Consider the following 15,537-nt stretch of genomic DNA (forward strand, 5'->3'; position numbering starts at 1 on the left):
AAAATGCTTTTCGAAGCAGAAGCAGAAGCAGAATGGGATTAAATTTTTGCAACCATACAACAGATGAACTTGTGTTTCAAAGTACATTGACAGCCTAGCTGCTTCCAACCGACTCCCTGTGGTTGGTGGGCCTCTCTGTCTATACAGCTGAAAAATCCCTGTGAATTTTCTTTTTCTGATTTTTATTACAATAGCCCCACATACAAAATGCCATTGATAAACTTGAAAGCAATGCCAGATCAGATCAATACACCAAACTCTGGGGGTAGGTAGCTTGATTTTCTTAAATGCAAGACACCCTCCAGGCTTTTTTCCTGATCTGGAAATGACTTGGGAATCTGATTTTCTTTGCGCATCAATCAGTGAACTTGGTGGGGATTGCTAAAAACAGCATTAGCTATCACTAACTTAGTAACCAGCTCTAATCTTTTTCTTAAACATGTTAGTACTGCTATAAGTTTATAAGCTTGATTAATTAAGATTATTAACAGAATTGAAGATCCAGGTGTCTGTTCAGAACCATACAAGCAACAGGCTGGCATCTAAAGCTTTCAGCTATGGACTTGGGGTCCAGATTTTTAAGTACTACTTCCTGTAGAATATAGAATGCTGAGGCCTATATTTGAGGGCTTTCGCCCTTTGAAAGATTTTGAACATCCAAAAAGGGAAAAATGGAAAGTAAAAAAGAAAACTACAATCGAGAGAAATTTTTTAACTCTTTACCGTAATGACCTATCCTGAAAACCTTTTCTGGATTCTACAATTGAAAATTTAATAGTGTACATTAGACTGCTATGATGTCAAGCCTTCAACTCCTCCGATAACATTACCTGCAAACATACCAGCAGCAGATACCATGGAGAAATTAAATACAGTTCAGTGCAAAGCTCAGAAAAGATCTGTGATTTCCAAGATCAGATCATTCCACAACATAGTTTGGAGCCACTGCTAATATCCTGTTATCTCTAGATACTGACTGCCTTGCACCTTCCCCTTCTGCATCTGGCTGCCTGCCATCGTCTACCACTATCAAGTAGCCTTCCCTTCTAATCAAACTCTGCATTTACAAGCATTTTTCTTTTATGTCCAGTGGTTCCGGCTGACATACTTCTTGACAAATAGTATTATAAACTCTTGATATGAATTGAGATTACTATAGAATTTACCTCTATAATAGCTTTAACCTTAGTAGCTTCATTCTTTGCTTCCTCTACAGAACTGTAGCTATTTTTCTGGTTCTGCTGTTCTATATACCATCTGATCAACTCTCCTTGTTTCATTCCGGCCAACCCAGTCCCTGAGAACGATAAATTTATAAATAACAAAATTAGTGGGATAAATTGTAAGTTACATATGACAAGCTTATAATGGCCAAGTGGTCTGATGTTGTAAGGAACTTTACAATCTGCAGCTAAGGTCTAGCATCTATATGCGTTATCATCATTATAGTAACAATGTCACTGCAAAATAATTAAGTTGAATAGAGCATCACTAGAAATAGCATGAGCCCATAAAAGTAAAGCCATAAGTGTAATCTATAATACTACTAAGTAACAGAAGATTGTTGTTTACCGTCTCGCGTTACGGATTCTTCATGCTGTCTAAGGCGCATGACCAGTGCTTGTGTAACTCTCTGAAAGTATTCCTCACTTATCACAAGTTTCTTCCCCTGTTGGCTTGCAGAACCCACTCCACCTTCTGCAAAATGTGTAAAATCACACAGTTGAAGTGAAATGCTCCAAGAAGCAGTGAACAAATAAAATAGATCATAAGAATCCCACCTGTATTTCCAGAAGTTGGTCCAGATTCAGCGTTGTTTTGTTGAGCATCACCTTGACCAGCACCATCATTTCCATCATTACCACCATCACTACCATCAATATCATCACGGTTTCCATCTTGAAATTCCGATAGATCAATTTCACTAGACTCGACACTGCATGGTGAAACAAAATCATATTATAACAAGTTAAAACAATTCAGCCAAGTAACAAATAAACTTGTAAATTTATAGTGTATATGTGTGTGTATATAAATGGATCATTCTCTTACCTGATTATAGATGTTTTCAGTAATCTCACAGCTAATCGAACATGGCGTGGTTGTACCTGTAGAAGAAGTTTTCTCAAGTCTTAGCTGAATGTGTGACAACCTTTGGATGCATGCACAAAGAGTTTACAGATCAAAAACCTGATTTTCCAAATGACTTCTGGCAATGGCTTCAGAAAGTCTGATCAATGCCTCTAGCTGTCTAACTGTCATGCGATAAGCAACTCTACTACCTGGAGTTGTATCACCTTTCCGTAGAGCCACATAGGAGTCCACTAACAGTTTTCTCGCTTCAGAATTAAGCTGCATTATAGCTCCAGTTAAAATGAAGCAAGATACAGTAAAAGACAATTTCTTCCAACAGTGTTAAAGTTAGATCATGAGAAAACAAATCAGACCTTTGGTTTCAAAGTTTTTGCATAGGCAATATAACGCTTGAGTTGAGCAGTTGTGAATGCAGGAGCAAGTGCTTCTTCACGCTTCTGATGAACTCTTACAATGTGATGAGCAATGTGGTAATCAACTTGATCATCCGGGTCATCAATCATCACATATACTAGATCAAACCTTGAAAGAATTGCAGGAGGAAGAGCAACATTGTACTAGGAAAAAGCAACAAAGATGTTAGTCCAAGGAAAAAATGGGGAGAAAATAAACAAGAAAAGAATCCAAGTTCTCAATCAAATAAGAACCGCCATATTGACAACCAAGAGCAGTTCCCAGAATACAGTTAAAAGGCTTTAATATCAGGTGCAATAGCAGTCTCACCTTAAGTGGTTTAGACTTATCATAGCGTCCTCCAGCAGGGTTAGCTGCAGCTAATATTGATGTTCGAGCATTTAGTGTTGCTTGTATCCCTGCTTTTGTGATGCTTATTGTCTGCTGTTCCATGGCTTCATGAATTGCAACCTTTACATCCATCAATATTTTATATCAGAAATAGCCATGCTACATACCAAAGAGTGACGCCATGACACGAGAACATTACCTGGTCTTTGATGTCCATCTTATCAAATTCATCGATGCAACAAACGCCATTGTCAGCGAGCATCAGAGCACCAGCCTAAAAAGAGTTGAGAGGCACTAATTAATCTAGACAAAGTGAAAGCACGTAATGATGTAAATGAGGTTGGATAATGAATAAGGAGCCAAAGAGATATATGGGAAGGCAGACTTGGTCCTTTGTTTACAAGATTCCTTATATTCATGACAAGCACTTTATGCAGAGGCCTAAATTAATATCTCTTTGACTTCAAATTTGATATTGGAAATTTAATACATTAAATGGCTAATTCATTTTGCGGTTGTGATGGTGTATGCTTCATGTTCACCAAAGTAATCCTCAAGAACACCAGATCCGAACTAACTTTGATGTTTTATGATATAATAAAGCTCAAAACTTATTTACTTCATGTTTGAGATTAAATACGAGGTCAATAATATGGCCGTGTCATCTATTGCAGACAGCATACTTAGAAACCTATGCGAGGCTCCCCATTGCCGATCAAACTACTTCAGGATGATATAGTTTTACATTTCTGCATATCTGCTCAAGCTGTTTTAGTTAGTCATTGGGTCCAGGATGCAATAGGCAACAAACATGTTTCTTCAAAGACAAGACGCCAATGATATGATGTTTCAAGAAGATACTCTAATGGAGATTCACAAGTGATAGATAAAGTTCAATGGTTCTAAGACAACAAAAGTGAGGCATGAACTAAATGATACCTCAATACAAAATTCCCCAGTTTCCGGTTCTTTGGCAACTGTTGCAGTTAACCCAGCAGCAGATGAGGACTTGCCAGATGTATAGACAGATCTGGGGACTATGCCTGAAGTGTACCTGTGGATGGTGATTCTTTGTGCATTAAGAAAAAAAAAAAAAAAGAAAAATGGAAAAAAGAAAAAAACTAAGAGAAATAAATGAGATACATACTTGAGAAACTGAGACTTTGCACAGCTTGGATCTCCAACTATACAAACATTGATGTCACCTCTAAGGTTAATGCCCTCATGAGTGAACTTGTGGACACCACCCAAGAGCATAAGAAGGATTGCTCGCTTGATGTCTTGATGACCAAAAACAGCTGGAGATATGCTATCAACCAGCTTGTTAAAGAAATCAGGAGTGTTTCTCATTCTTTGAATTTCATCTTCCTCCTCTTTCTGCCCAGTTAAACGAAGTGAGCATTTCTATTGGGATTTTGGAATTTTCCCCACATTTAAACAGATGACCAACTACTCAAACACATTGCTCAAAGCACAACTAAATAAAACTTTGTCTATGAAGTCAGGAATGAATATATATTCCAAAGTGAAACTAGCACGATGTAAATTACTATACAAGTCATTTCTGATGCACGAAGCAAAAATTACTGAAAAATAATATTTGAGGGCATAATGATCTTACTGTGAACTGCTGATTGTCATCTTCATCAACATCCTTCTTTCTATTCCTGATGTCCGCATCCCTTCTACCATCACAAATCTTGTAAAAGAAAAAGTGTTTATGAAATACAATAATTGTGGAAGATGCAAACCATCATGGCTGTAGTGTCAACATTTCATATAATAGGTAGGCATAGACCAACCTGCACTGAATTGGCAATAAATGCAAGGCGGTAGGAGAGGTCTCTCACTCCCAAAGCTCGCAAACCCCTCACACCTTCTTGTCCAACAGTTGAATTATTGCGCTGAGGAGCCTCTCGACGACATTCTGCTCTCTCTCCTGGTGATGCCAAAGCCATTATGTCTGGTATTACAACCACAGTACCTGTGAAAATGACCCTGGAGGTACACAACAACAAATTAAGCTACAACATACGTGAAACCTAATGACCAGTCAAAATATAAGAAAACCATAACTGAAAAGCAAAATGATATGCCTAATTATTGTACATCACAGAAAAATTAGGTAATTGTCTTACGTATCACCAGCTCTAGCTTGTTCCACAATATCATGACGAAGTATAACATCCAAAGATCTAGGAAGAGAGCCAGCAGGGATTTCTTTGGAAGTTTCCTGCATCCTGACCCTCTGCCAATCCGCAAATTTGCTCTCCTGTCTAAGCAATGCCCACTTCATTCTGTTATTGCACGTGGCATTCACACAAATCGTTGGCTGCAAAACTCACATTACATATGCTCATATAAAAATTCAGCACCAAAAAGGAAACATATGCAGAGTGAAGTTTAAGTAGAAAGCAACCTCAGTATATTTGAATTGCTGTTCAACATTCTTGATGACACCACCACAATCCAAGCACCTGAAAGTTCCTTGTAGAAGCTCTGGCCTTACTTCACTGGTGCGAGTCACAACTCCTGTTACAGATACTAGTTTCCCAATTTCTGCTGTAGTCAGCTCTCTCAACCTGCAGACAACCAATGTTACCAATTGGACTTGTAGGTCATTACTTAGAACATAAAAATGGAAATCAATACCCACAGAAAATTAGCAAATTTATATCCTTGATTTCAGTAGAGTAATACCTCTTAGAGAAAGGGATATTATAGAAAGCCACATTTATGTCCTTATTAGGGTTATCATCAGATATGAATGTAGGATTCATCTCCATCACAAACCTCTTGCACGCGTTCTTCAAGTACGGCTCAAACCTGACATTTTATTAAATTAAGATTAGGGTTAAGAGTAATTTTGAAAAATGATTGAGGAAATTAAATTAGTCAATACCTCAAATACTCATCGGCAATTGCTTTCTGGAGAAGATCATTAAAACGCATAACGTGAGAGAAATCGATGAACATAGTAGTCGATTCATTCACTTTCATTGTCTCAATTTGTGCCTCGTATGAATCTTCTCCCATACTATTTTTCACATCAAATCTATAGCTGTTTCCGCATCAAAAAAATAAATAAATCGAAAAAAAGTTAATTTCATTTCTACAAGTCCAAAAAACATCAAATTGTAAGGAATTAAGAGATTTTTTTTTTTTTAGAAAAAAAAAAAAAAGAAAACCTCTTGAGGAACTCGAGGAAGATGTTCTCTACTCTCTCTGCTTTCACGTCCGTGAAATATCCGCCAAACGCATCCATTTCCGATTCTTCGTTTCTGTACTTTTCAAAATCAGTTTGGTTTCGCGGGGAATTGAAAACTCTGGTCTGATCGAATACAGGCTGCTAACTGCAGAAAGTTTCGCGCCAAAATTTGGTGTCTGGGTATTGGCTACGATGGTCCATGCGGGCTTTAGTCTTTTTGGCGGGAACTCGAGCAACAGTTTCCCGCCAAAACAGTGGGCGGGCCCATCTTCTCTTTGTGTATTGAGCTCTGTAGTGGGCTATTAGCCCAATCTAAATGCTCATAGCAGATTGTGTGATTTAATTCTTTTCTCCATAAGTTAACCTTATATTTTCTTCATGCCAATAAAAATATCAAAATCACTTTATATATGCTTTAACTGTAATAAAAATTAATTTATAATTCTATAATAATAAAATTTGTATAAAATTATAACTTAAATTAAATTATATAAAATAAATAAAAATTTTAAATATATTTTATAGTATTGAAATAGTTGTTTCAATTTTATTATTTTTAATTTATTTTTAAATAAAATTAATTTTTTAACAGATTTCAACCCGGACACTGTATAAGTTTAATATGAAATATATTAAGATAATTTATAATTTTTACTATTTATAAAATGAATGGAAAATGTTAATTTAAATACTAGATTGAACTGTCAAAAGTGGTAAAGACATATGAACACAGAGAAATTTGCAGTGCAAATAGTTAAGTAAATGTGCGGCTGAAAGATTTAGATTTGTAGAAAATTTCTTCTGTTTTTATTTTCTAATTTATAAATCAATATTTACTTTTTATTGTATAAAAAAACTTTTTATTTTTAATTTGGGTGATACTTTAAGTCTAAAAGCTAAATTTAAATAAAAAAATGAATGTAATTTGTTTTTATTTAAAAACAAGTGATATTTTATATATAAAAAATCATAAAAGAATATGTTAAAGACTATTTTCCAAAATTTAGTTATAATTTAGAAAATATAAAAAAGTTATATTCTATTTTCATTCAATAAATAAATAAATAAACACAAAATCTATTTTCAATTTTTATTTAAAAAATTCTTTTAGAAAACTCACCTAATTTTTTTTTAAGTAAAAGCCCCTTAAGAAGCTATCTACTAGAAAAGGAATTTGATTCTATGCTATAAGGGTTAATCCATTTTATTAGATATATATATATAATTTGTATCAATCAATAGTAATTTAATAATCTTTTTATTCTTTTTATGTTTTTGGATAAACATTTCATATTCGTATCACTTTTACTATATAAGTAACAAAGAGTTCAATTATTAAATTGTATCACTGTCTACCAATATATTGTATATTATTACTATGATTATAAATAATAATATAACAACATAAGTTAATAAAAAAACTTTAATAGAATTTCTAATATTTTAAAGAAAGTTTGTCATGTTTAGAAAATAATAATGATATAAATGTCGTTTTTAATTTTTTTTCATATTTATATTGATTAAATTTTTAATTATATATATATATATATATGAAATTAATAATAAGGATATATGATTAATATATATTCTCTCTTAGAATTCAGAAATCGTTATATAATTAAAAATCTAATTTGTATGATTAAAATGCTACTGTATAGAAGTAAAAATTAATTATATAAAATATTAAAATTTTCTAACCTCCTCATTAGTCCAATGGCAAGTTAAAACAATTTTTGTTTCTTTTTATTATTATTATTTTTGTAGTGGTTGTAAGAGTCTTTTTATATCTCAGCATGAGCCTCATTATTGGCAATAAGGATGGCACAGATGGCAGAGGGATTTAACCCTTTTGAGGTCTCATATAGGGGAAGCATATGGGATGGTTAGGATATTCAGAGAGTCACCAATTTAAGATGTGAGGTCTGAGGTTGCTAAGTGATTTTTTGTTTTTTGCCATTATTCATTTGTTAGTAGAGTTGCTAAATATAGATATGTAAAGGGTTACATTAGGTAATATTTAGTGGGAGTAGAGTAAGAATTAGTTTGTTAGTTGGTTTAATACTTTGAGAAATAAATCAAAATATAAAGAGTTGACAGGTGAAAGAAAAAAGATAATAAATATTTGAGGACCCTTACATGCACATGATAGTCTCTTAATATGAATGATTGAAATACCTAAATAGATGGCATGGTTGAACTATGGCAGCTGGGAGAGAATTCAAGAAAAATTATAAGAATTTGAAAGAGTAAATAGGTGATGAATCACTTAGTTTATAGTTCCTATCAAGGAGGTGTGATAAAAAAACCGATCAAACTAAAAAATCGGACTGTAAATGAAAAACCAAACCGATAAAATAGATTAATCGAATCAATAGTTTTAATTTTGATTTTTTTTTTAAATTTTCAATTTTTGATATCAGTTTTCTATATAAAAAACTTGACGGTTCAATTAAACGTTCGAATACATATATTATAATATTTTAATATATATATAATATATATATATATATATAATTATTATATTTCCTATAATTGTTATATACATATAATGTTTACATTTATTATATATTTAGTATTGACTTATATAAATATAATTAATATATTAATTAATAAATTACTTTAGTATTAATTTATATAAACATATTTAATATATTAATTAATTAAAAAATTATTATTGAGAAATAAGTCTAATTTAAAAAATATATATTAATTATATTATCATTATTACTATTAATTTATTCACTAATTGAAAAGAAAAATATATATATATATATTAAAAAAAATTATAAAATTTATTATGGTTAAAAATTAAAAAATTCGATGAATCATATTGTAAATGTCAGTTAACCAATACTAACTATTTAAGTTTAGGATTAATAAATTTAAAAATCGATATATATGATTAGATTTTTAAAAATGGCTAACGGTTTGATTAACCGAATCGTGATCACCCTTACTGTCAAGGGCAAATTCAAGCTTTCCTAACCTCCACCATACTCCTCACCAAAGGCAGCAATGGCTCTTCTACTTCAGATTCTGGTTCGTCTTGGTTGGATCCTCGTCTTTGGTTTCTGTTATTTGTACTTTTTGTTTGTGGGCGAAGTTTTTATGTTATCAATACAATAAACCTTCTATAGCAATATTTTATATAAAAATAATTTTATATAATTATAAAAAAAAATAAAATCAAATTTAGGTAAATTATAAATATGAATAAGCTATATATTATAATAATTATTAATTTTTTAAAATCTCATCTTAATAAAATATTTCTCTATATAGTTATATTTGTATATATACTTTTTAAAAATATATATTATATTATGTTTTGTTTTACTATATTATTAATATATCTTTAATCTTATTTGTATAATATAATAAAATATTAACATAGTTTATTTCTGATTGTTGACAAAATTAAATTAAAAAATTAATATTAAATCTTTATTAAATTATAAATTTTATTAGTCCAAAATGTACGAATATAAAGTCTTTTATCGGATCGGCCTACCTCTTAAACCCTTCCTTGCCAACGGTGATGGTGATAACTCCGGCTGCGGTGATGGTAGTTACGGAATAAGAGTCTATGAGAAAGGAGATGGTTTAGGGGTATTTTAATAATTTCCTTTTTTTTTTTTTTTCTTTTCAATTTCTCGTCGGCTCCTCTGGGCTGTGTTTGATTTAGACTTATCCTGTACGTACTTAATATGTTTGTATTGATTTAGAGCTTTTCTTTCTATTGATAGAAAAAATAAATAAATCTCATCCCAAACTTATTAGCATCTCATTTGTTGGACATGGAGTCTTTGGTAAGCCTAAAATCAACCAAAAGTTTGCAATAAAATGTTAGCGGACCAATAATAATAACACAGTCAGCATATATAATATAAATTATGGTACGGTCAAGAGGTATATGCATTTACATGCACATATACATATAATTATAAAATATTAAATCAACGAAAGTAATCATACTTTACAAAAATAAAAAAAATATTAATCTTAGTACATACTAAAACAAATCTCACCTTGCATATTGCAATATGAAAATAAAATTTACATTTTTAAAGAAAGACAATTTCTTTATACTTTGTTTGCAAAATCGGCATAATTTTTTTATGAATATTATACTATTAAATTTTATAAACTTTATTTATCTATATTTTGTATATGTTCAATCTATACATTAATTGATAGATAATTTATATTTATATTTATTAATTTTACATAATATAATAATGTGTCGATTATTCAATATTAACGTATAAAATATTCATAATATATGTCATTCTCCTATTTATTATGGCGTATACACTAAGTGTAGGTATAAAAATTCTAAATTTTACGAACTAATGTATGCTAGTAATTTTTATTGTTACTTTTTTTGAACTCAAGATATAAATATTTTTAGGAGAAATACAAAAAAAAAAACCTTGTGATTTCACAATTTTGACAACTTTCAATGTGTGATTATTTTTCATATAAAAAGAGATATGTAGTTAAAAGTGTGACAAAAATAAATATTTCACCGTTAAAAAGAATCAATTGGCAAAGACTTAGCCATCTTTACTCCAATCAATCATTATTATTATATTTTTTATGTTTGATAATATGAGTTTAAAATTTAACAACTCGAGACATCATTGTTTGATCGTTAAATCAATCTTATCGAATTATTTAAACCGTAATTTAATGGTCAAATAATAGAATTAAGAGTTATTAAACTCTAAACTCAGGTTCTCAAATACGTGCAATATGATAATAATAATTGATCAAAGTAAAAATAACTAAATTCTTATAAATTAACATTTTTATTGTCGCAATTCATAACCATATAAATATCTTTGTCTGGAAATACAAACATACTGAAAGTTGCAAAAAATAGTAAAATTATACGATATCTTTTTATATCTTTTTTATTGTTACTTAAACACTATAATTACAGGTAAAAATAACTTGTACACTGTTAATATTTGAATAAAATTTATGAATGTTTTAATACTTTTTTTCTTCATTGAGAAAAGCCCAATATTTAGCAAGAAGATAAACATTGCTTAAAATGAGGGACACTTGTGAGGAAAGCGGGCAAAAAGCAACTGAAAAAGCAGGGAAATGGCACTGCAAATTTGCCACATTGTTGCATGCTCTCATTTCACTCTCAGGACGAAATCTGGCAACGCTGCCAAAAACAATGTGGAGGTTACATGGGGACTTACTAAAACAATATAACACTCACAATATAAAATTTCAACTATCACATTTTTCCTTTTTGTAAAATTAAACTCAATCCAATCAAAAAAATCAATATGATGTCAATCTAATATCATACTTATTAGATCTATAAATTGAATTTATATAAAATATTTTAATCGTAAATATTACATACTAAAATATTCTTATATAAATTAAATTAAATTTTATAATCTTTTATTCGATAAAGATATAAAAATAATGCTTATTATATAAAATTCTTAGAGATAAACACAAATATGAATTATTTTTATTATATTTAGTGCTCCAACACTTTAGAATAATAAAAACACGATTTTATTATTTTCAGCGCCCAATACAAACATGGATTAGTGAAGCATTAAATATCTCCTAAGAACACCCTTGATAAAACTTAAATTCAAGTGGATTTGAAGGGTCATTTGGATTGATAATTTTAAATAAAGGGTTTTATGAAATTCATAGATATTATTTATTAATTGTTTGACAAAGTTAAAATAATATTTAAATAAAAAATTTCTTAAAAGTTTTAATTTCCTTAGAAAGTGGGAAATTTGAAAATTCTACTATTCTAAAAAAATATGGACTGTTATGATATTAATTTTATTTTAATATTATTCTAACAAATATATATTGTTCTAAGATTATCTTTTTAACTTTAAACAAAAAATAAAAAATTGAACTCTCAATCTATTATTTTAAATTCAATTTAATTTCTAAAATGTATAATATTTTTGAATCTTAATAGATTTTCAAAGGAGCTCTGAAACTTTTCAATTTGGGTTCCATTTCAATCCTCCCTGAACAGAAAGTTGAAAAGGAAAAGGAGAGAATCAAGGGGTTAGAAGAAGAAAAGGAAGCGGTCAAAGTTAGCCGTTTCAATGCAGGAATTCTCTCTTTCACTTGTACATTCATTCTCTGCCTACAATATCCTACCAAAGCCACTTGTCAGTATTCATATTCAACAAAACCTACAAAAAAACAAACAATTAAATAAATGCTCTTCATATGCACAGACTCCTCTGTTTTCTGCCTTCTCTTATCCTCTCAATATGGTTACTCATTAATCATTTACCTAATCCTCATTATTATCTTTGGTGTGCACTCATCAGCAATCTTAAGTGGGCAGTACTATCAACTTTCTAGTTCAAATTAGGGAAAAAAATTATCTTAAATGGGAAGCAATTTATGAACCCAATATTAAAAAAACTGAAACCACTAAATCAAATTTTCTCTTTTCCTTTTCCTATCATGAATTGTTGAATTTGGGTTGCATTATATTTAAGATCATAGAGCACTTATATATAGTGATAACCATTGGATACTCTCATTGGAATTGTCTGCAAGCTAATATAAGTTTAAAATCTCATAGAGGATCCATTTGTGTTAGAATCTATAATCACAATTTCTCTCTCTCTTTTTTTTTTTTTTTTTTTTAAATATGTTAGCTATTTAAGGACTCTCCTCAAGCCTTATAAGGCATAGACCCATCATCAATGACACTCGTCGCCCCCATTTTTTCAACTCATTTTTTAATGAATTTTCTTTCTTTGTACGAGCCCCACCTCCGAATCATCTCTTCACCAACTCTCTCCTCCACAAACACTATCTGAAAAGTTTGAGATCACTCGGGTGCAAATCAGACCAGCTGCTGCACCACCATTGCTGCGAGGAGTGTATCAGTATGAGCAACCCAATTTCTAGCAGTCGGTTTGAAGAAGAAGAGCAGGAGGCGAATAAGGTGACCCAATTTCAAGAAGAAGACCAAAAGGCCAAGACAAGTCAGAGGTACATGCTTCTTTTGGTTATCAACTATTTCTGCCTCTTTCTGGGTTCAGTCTCTTCTAGTTTGCTTTCTAAGTTCTATTTTATCCATAAAGGTTCGAGCAGATGGGTGTCTACATGGGTCCAGTCTGCTGGTTTCCCTCTTCTTCTCTTCCCCATTTACCTTCCTTACTATCTCTTCAAATGCACTGAAAGAAAACCCTTTAATCGCTTCACTCCGAGAATATTAATGTTGTCAGTCTTGATAGGTCTGATGTTAGGCCTGAACAACCTTTTATTCTCATGGGGTAATTCTTATCTTCCTGTATCAACTTCATCTCTTCTTTTATCATCTCAGCTCGTGTTCAATCTCATTCTCTCTGTCATTATCGTCAAACAAAGAATCACCTTCCAAAATCTTAATTGCGTAATGCTTTTGACTCTAAGCTCAGTTCTTTTAGCCTTGGGTTCAAGCCATGATAGACCTCAAGGTTTAACCACTGCAAAATACTTTATAGGGTTCTTCTCCACTGTAGGAGCTGGCTTGTTATTCGCCCTATATTTGCCAGTCATGGAGAAGATATACAAGAACGTTTACTGTTACCAGATGGTGATGGAAATGCAGCTTGTGATGGAAATAGCAGCCACCGCATTGGCCACTGTTGGAATGGCCTCAGACGGTGGGTTTGCGGAGATGAAGAGAGAGAGTGAATATGTGTTTGATGGAGGAGAAAAATGGTATTGGATTACAGTGTTTACCAATGTGTTTACATGGCAGCTGTGCTTCATGGGCACTGCAGGAATGGTTTTCCTGACATCATCACTAACAGGAGGGATATGCATGACTGCCCTTTTGGCCATGAACGTATTAGGAGGTGTTTTGGTGTATGGAGATGAGTTTGGTGGTGTGAAAGTGGTGTCCACTTTGCTTTGTGGTTGGGGTTTTTGTTCTTATGTGTATGGTATGCATCTTAAAATGAAAGATGACAAAGAGAAAGAGAAAGTGAAGGAAAATGAGAGTAAAAATCTTGAAACATTAGAGATGGTTGATGCAGCAAACAATGTTTGAATGAAGGTTGATGGTTATCATCTATGGCTGAAGCTTTTTTTCCTCTTCTTTCTTTTCTATGTTGATGGTTATCAGAATCAGATTGTGTTTTATTTAATTAACAAAAATATATATAGTGGAAAATGAAAAATTTCAAGTCCTAGTGTAGTGATGTCTTGTGGGGTCTTAGACAAGATGAGTTTGATATCTTTTCATTTAGTGTTACAATCAAACATCATTGTCATTATCATCTTATTTCATTATCTTAAATATACTATTTCCTTTTAGCCAAAACAAAAAAAAAATAAAAATACTAGGCCTTTTCTAATGCCTGTCATGTGTAGATTATACCCTTCATTTGAAAAAAGAAAAAGGAAAATATAAAATCTTACATTGTAGTTTAACCTTTTTATATAAATTTTATGTATTTTTTTTAATATTTTAATATCCTAAAAGCATTCCTTACTATACGTTCTATTATACTTGTTTAAAGTTCGGGCTAGGTCGGATTTGATCAAATTAAATTTATCAAGTTTAGACCCTCGTGTTTGATCTGGTTATATAAGTTTAAGATTTTGTTCAAGCCTAATTTCTCATAAAAATATTAATTTATTTTTTAATTAATGAATTGTATCAGACATATTGAATGAGCATAAAAAAAATATATTTTCAAGTCCACCTAAAAAATAATTGAATTTTTCTAAGTTTAAGCTTGGACGGATTTAAAGTAAAAATGTGTCTAAATCTAAAAATTTTCAAGTGGATTCCCAAGCCCGTTAATAGATATGCTCCTTATATATCTTTTTATTAAATTATAAATAATTAACTTTATTTTTAAATTATCTTTAAATGCGCATGCATTTCAACAACAGTCTTTATTTTACTCTTCAATTATTTTTTATTTTAAAAAGAGAGAATGTAATTATTAAGTCATTTTAGAAAAAAAAAATGATGAATTATTTAAGAGTTTGTTTGGGATGCTTTAACAAACTCTTAAATTATGTTTCTTTTGTATTATAGGGAGTATATCCAAGAATTAGAGCTCTAACATATGAGAAATTTTTACATATATCAGGTGCATACACCACAACAAATAGAAAAGTAATACATCTATATGAATGTTTTGCACTTTGACATTGGATAATTGACACGTACTCAATTTTTAAAAAAATAGTAAATAAGTGTCAATAATATTTCAATTTAGTGTATAAGTAGAGATATGCGCCTGGATAAGAATTTTTTTAAAAAAAGATTTTCTAATTCATTTTCATTCCTTAAAATATTTTAAGAGTCAACATTAAACTTAAAAAAGGACAAAGCAGCTCTTAGAATTTCATTATTTCTCTCTCTTTCTTTCTTTTAAGAACAATATTTTCTCTTCTTATATATATATTTTTTATTTATTAATAAAAAATTGAATAGACAGTAAAATAAAAAAAGTCTTATTAAA

At 30.8% G+C, this 15,537-nt stretch overlaps 2 protein-coding genes across 2 annotated transcripts; one reads left to right on the forward strand and one right to left on the reverse strand.

Moving 5' to 3' along the window:
* Window positions 1-595: 595 nt before the first annotated feature.
* Window positions 596-6,236, reverse strand: LOC8273210 (DNA replication licensing factor MCM6). Its single transcript, XM_048373475.1, has 18 exons — window positions 6,027-6,236; window positions 5,741-5,899; window positions 5,539-5,664; window positions 5,258-5,420; window positions 4,977-5,170; window positions 4,641-4,836; window positions 4,460-4,537; window positions 3,986-4,215; window positions 3,778-3,892; window positions 3,038-3,112; window positions 2,818-2,958; window positions 2,448-2,651; window positions 2,191-2,352; window positions 2,053-2,108; window positions 1,782-1,936; window positions 1,573-1,698; window positions 1,167-1,297; window positions 596-1,057 (listed from the first exon to the last, which is right to left on the reverse strand). The coding sequence occupies exons 1-18, from the start codon at window positions 6,101-6,103 to the stop codon at window positions 920-922; spliced, it is 2,526 nt and encodes an 841-aa protein (XP_048229432.1). The 5' UTR covers window positions 6,104-6,236; the 3' UTR covers window positions 596-919.
* Window positions 6,237-12,325: 6,089 nt separating this feature from the next.
* Window positions 12,326-14,342, forward strand: LOC8273209 (probable purine permease 4). The gene has a single exon (XM_002534119.4). It carries the CDS (start codon window positions 12,960-12,962, stop codon window positions 14,106-14,108), a length of 1,149 nt encoding a protein of 382 aa, XP_002534165.2. The 5' UTR covers window positions 12,326-12,959; the 3' UTR covers window positions 14,109-14,342.
* The last annotated feature ends 1,195 nt before the right edge of the window (window positions 14,343-15,537 follow it).

The sequence above is a fragment of the Ricinus communis genome, chromosome 4 (assembly GCF_019578655.1).
Source record: "Ricinus communis isolate WT05 ecotype wild-type chromosome 4, ASM1957865v1, whole genome shotgun sequence".
Lineage (NCBI taxonomy): Eukaryota > Viridiplantae > Streptophyta > Magnoliopsida > Malpighiales > Euphorbiaceae > Ricinus > Ricinus communis.

Coding starts and splice junctions, on each gene's coding strand:
- LOC8273210 (XM_048373475.1), bottom strand. CDS start 6,103: ATGGATGCGTTTGGCGGATATTTCACGGACGTGAAAGCAGAGAGAGTA. Junction 2,109..2,190: donor GAAGTCATTTGGAAAATCAG/GTTTTTGATCTG, acceptor CTTCTTCTACAG/GTACAACCACGCCATGTTCG. Junction 1,298..1,572: donor AGAATCCGTAACGCGAGACG/GTAAACAACAAT, acceptor TATCGTTCTCAG/GGACTGGGTTGGCCGGAATG.
- LOC8273209 (XM_002534119.4), top strand. CDS start 12,960: ATGAGCAACCCAATTTCTAGCAGTCGGTTTGAAGAAGAAGAGCAGGAG.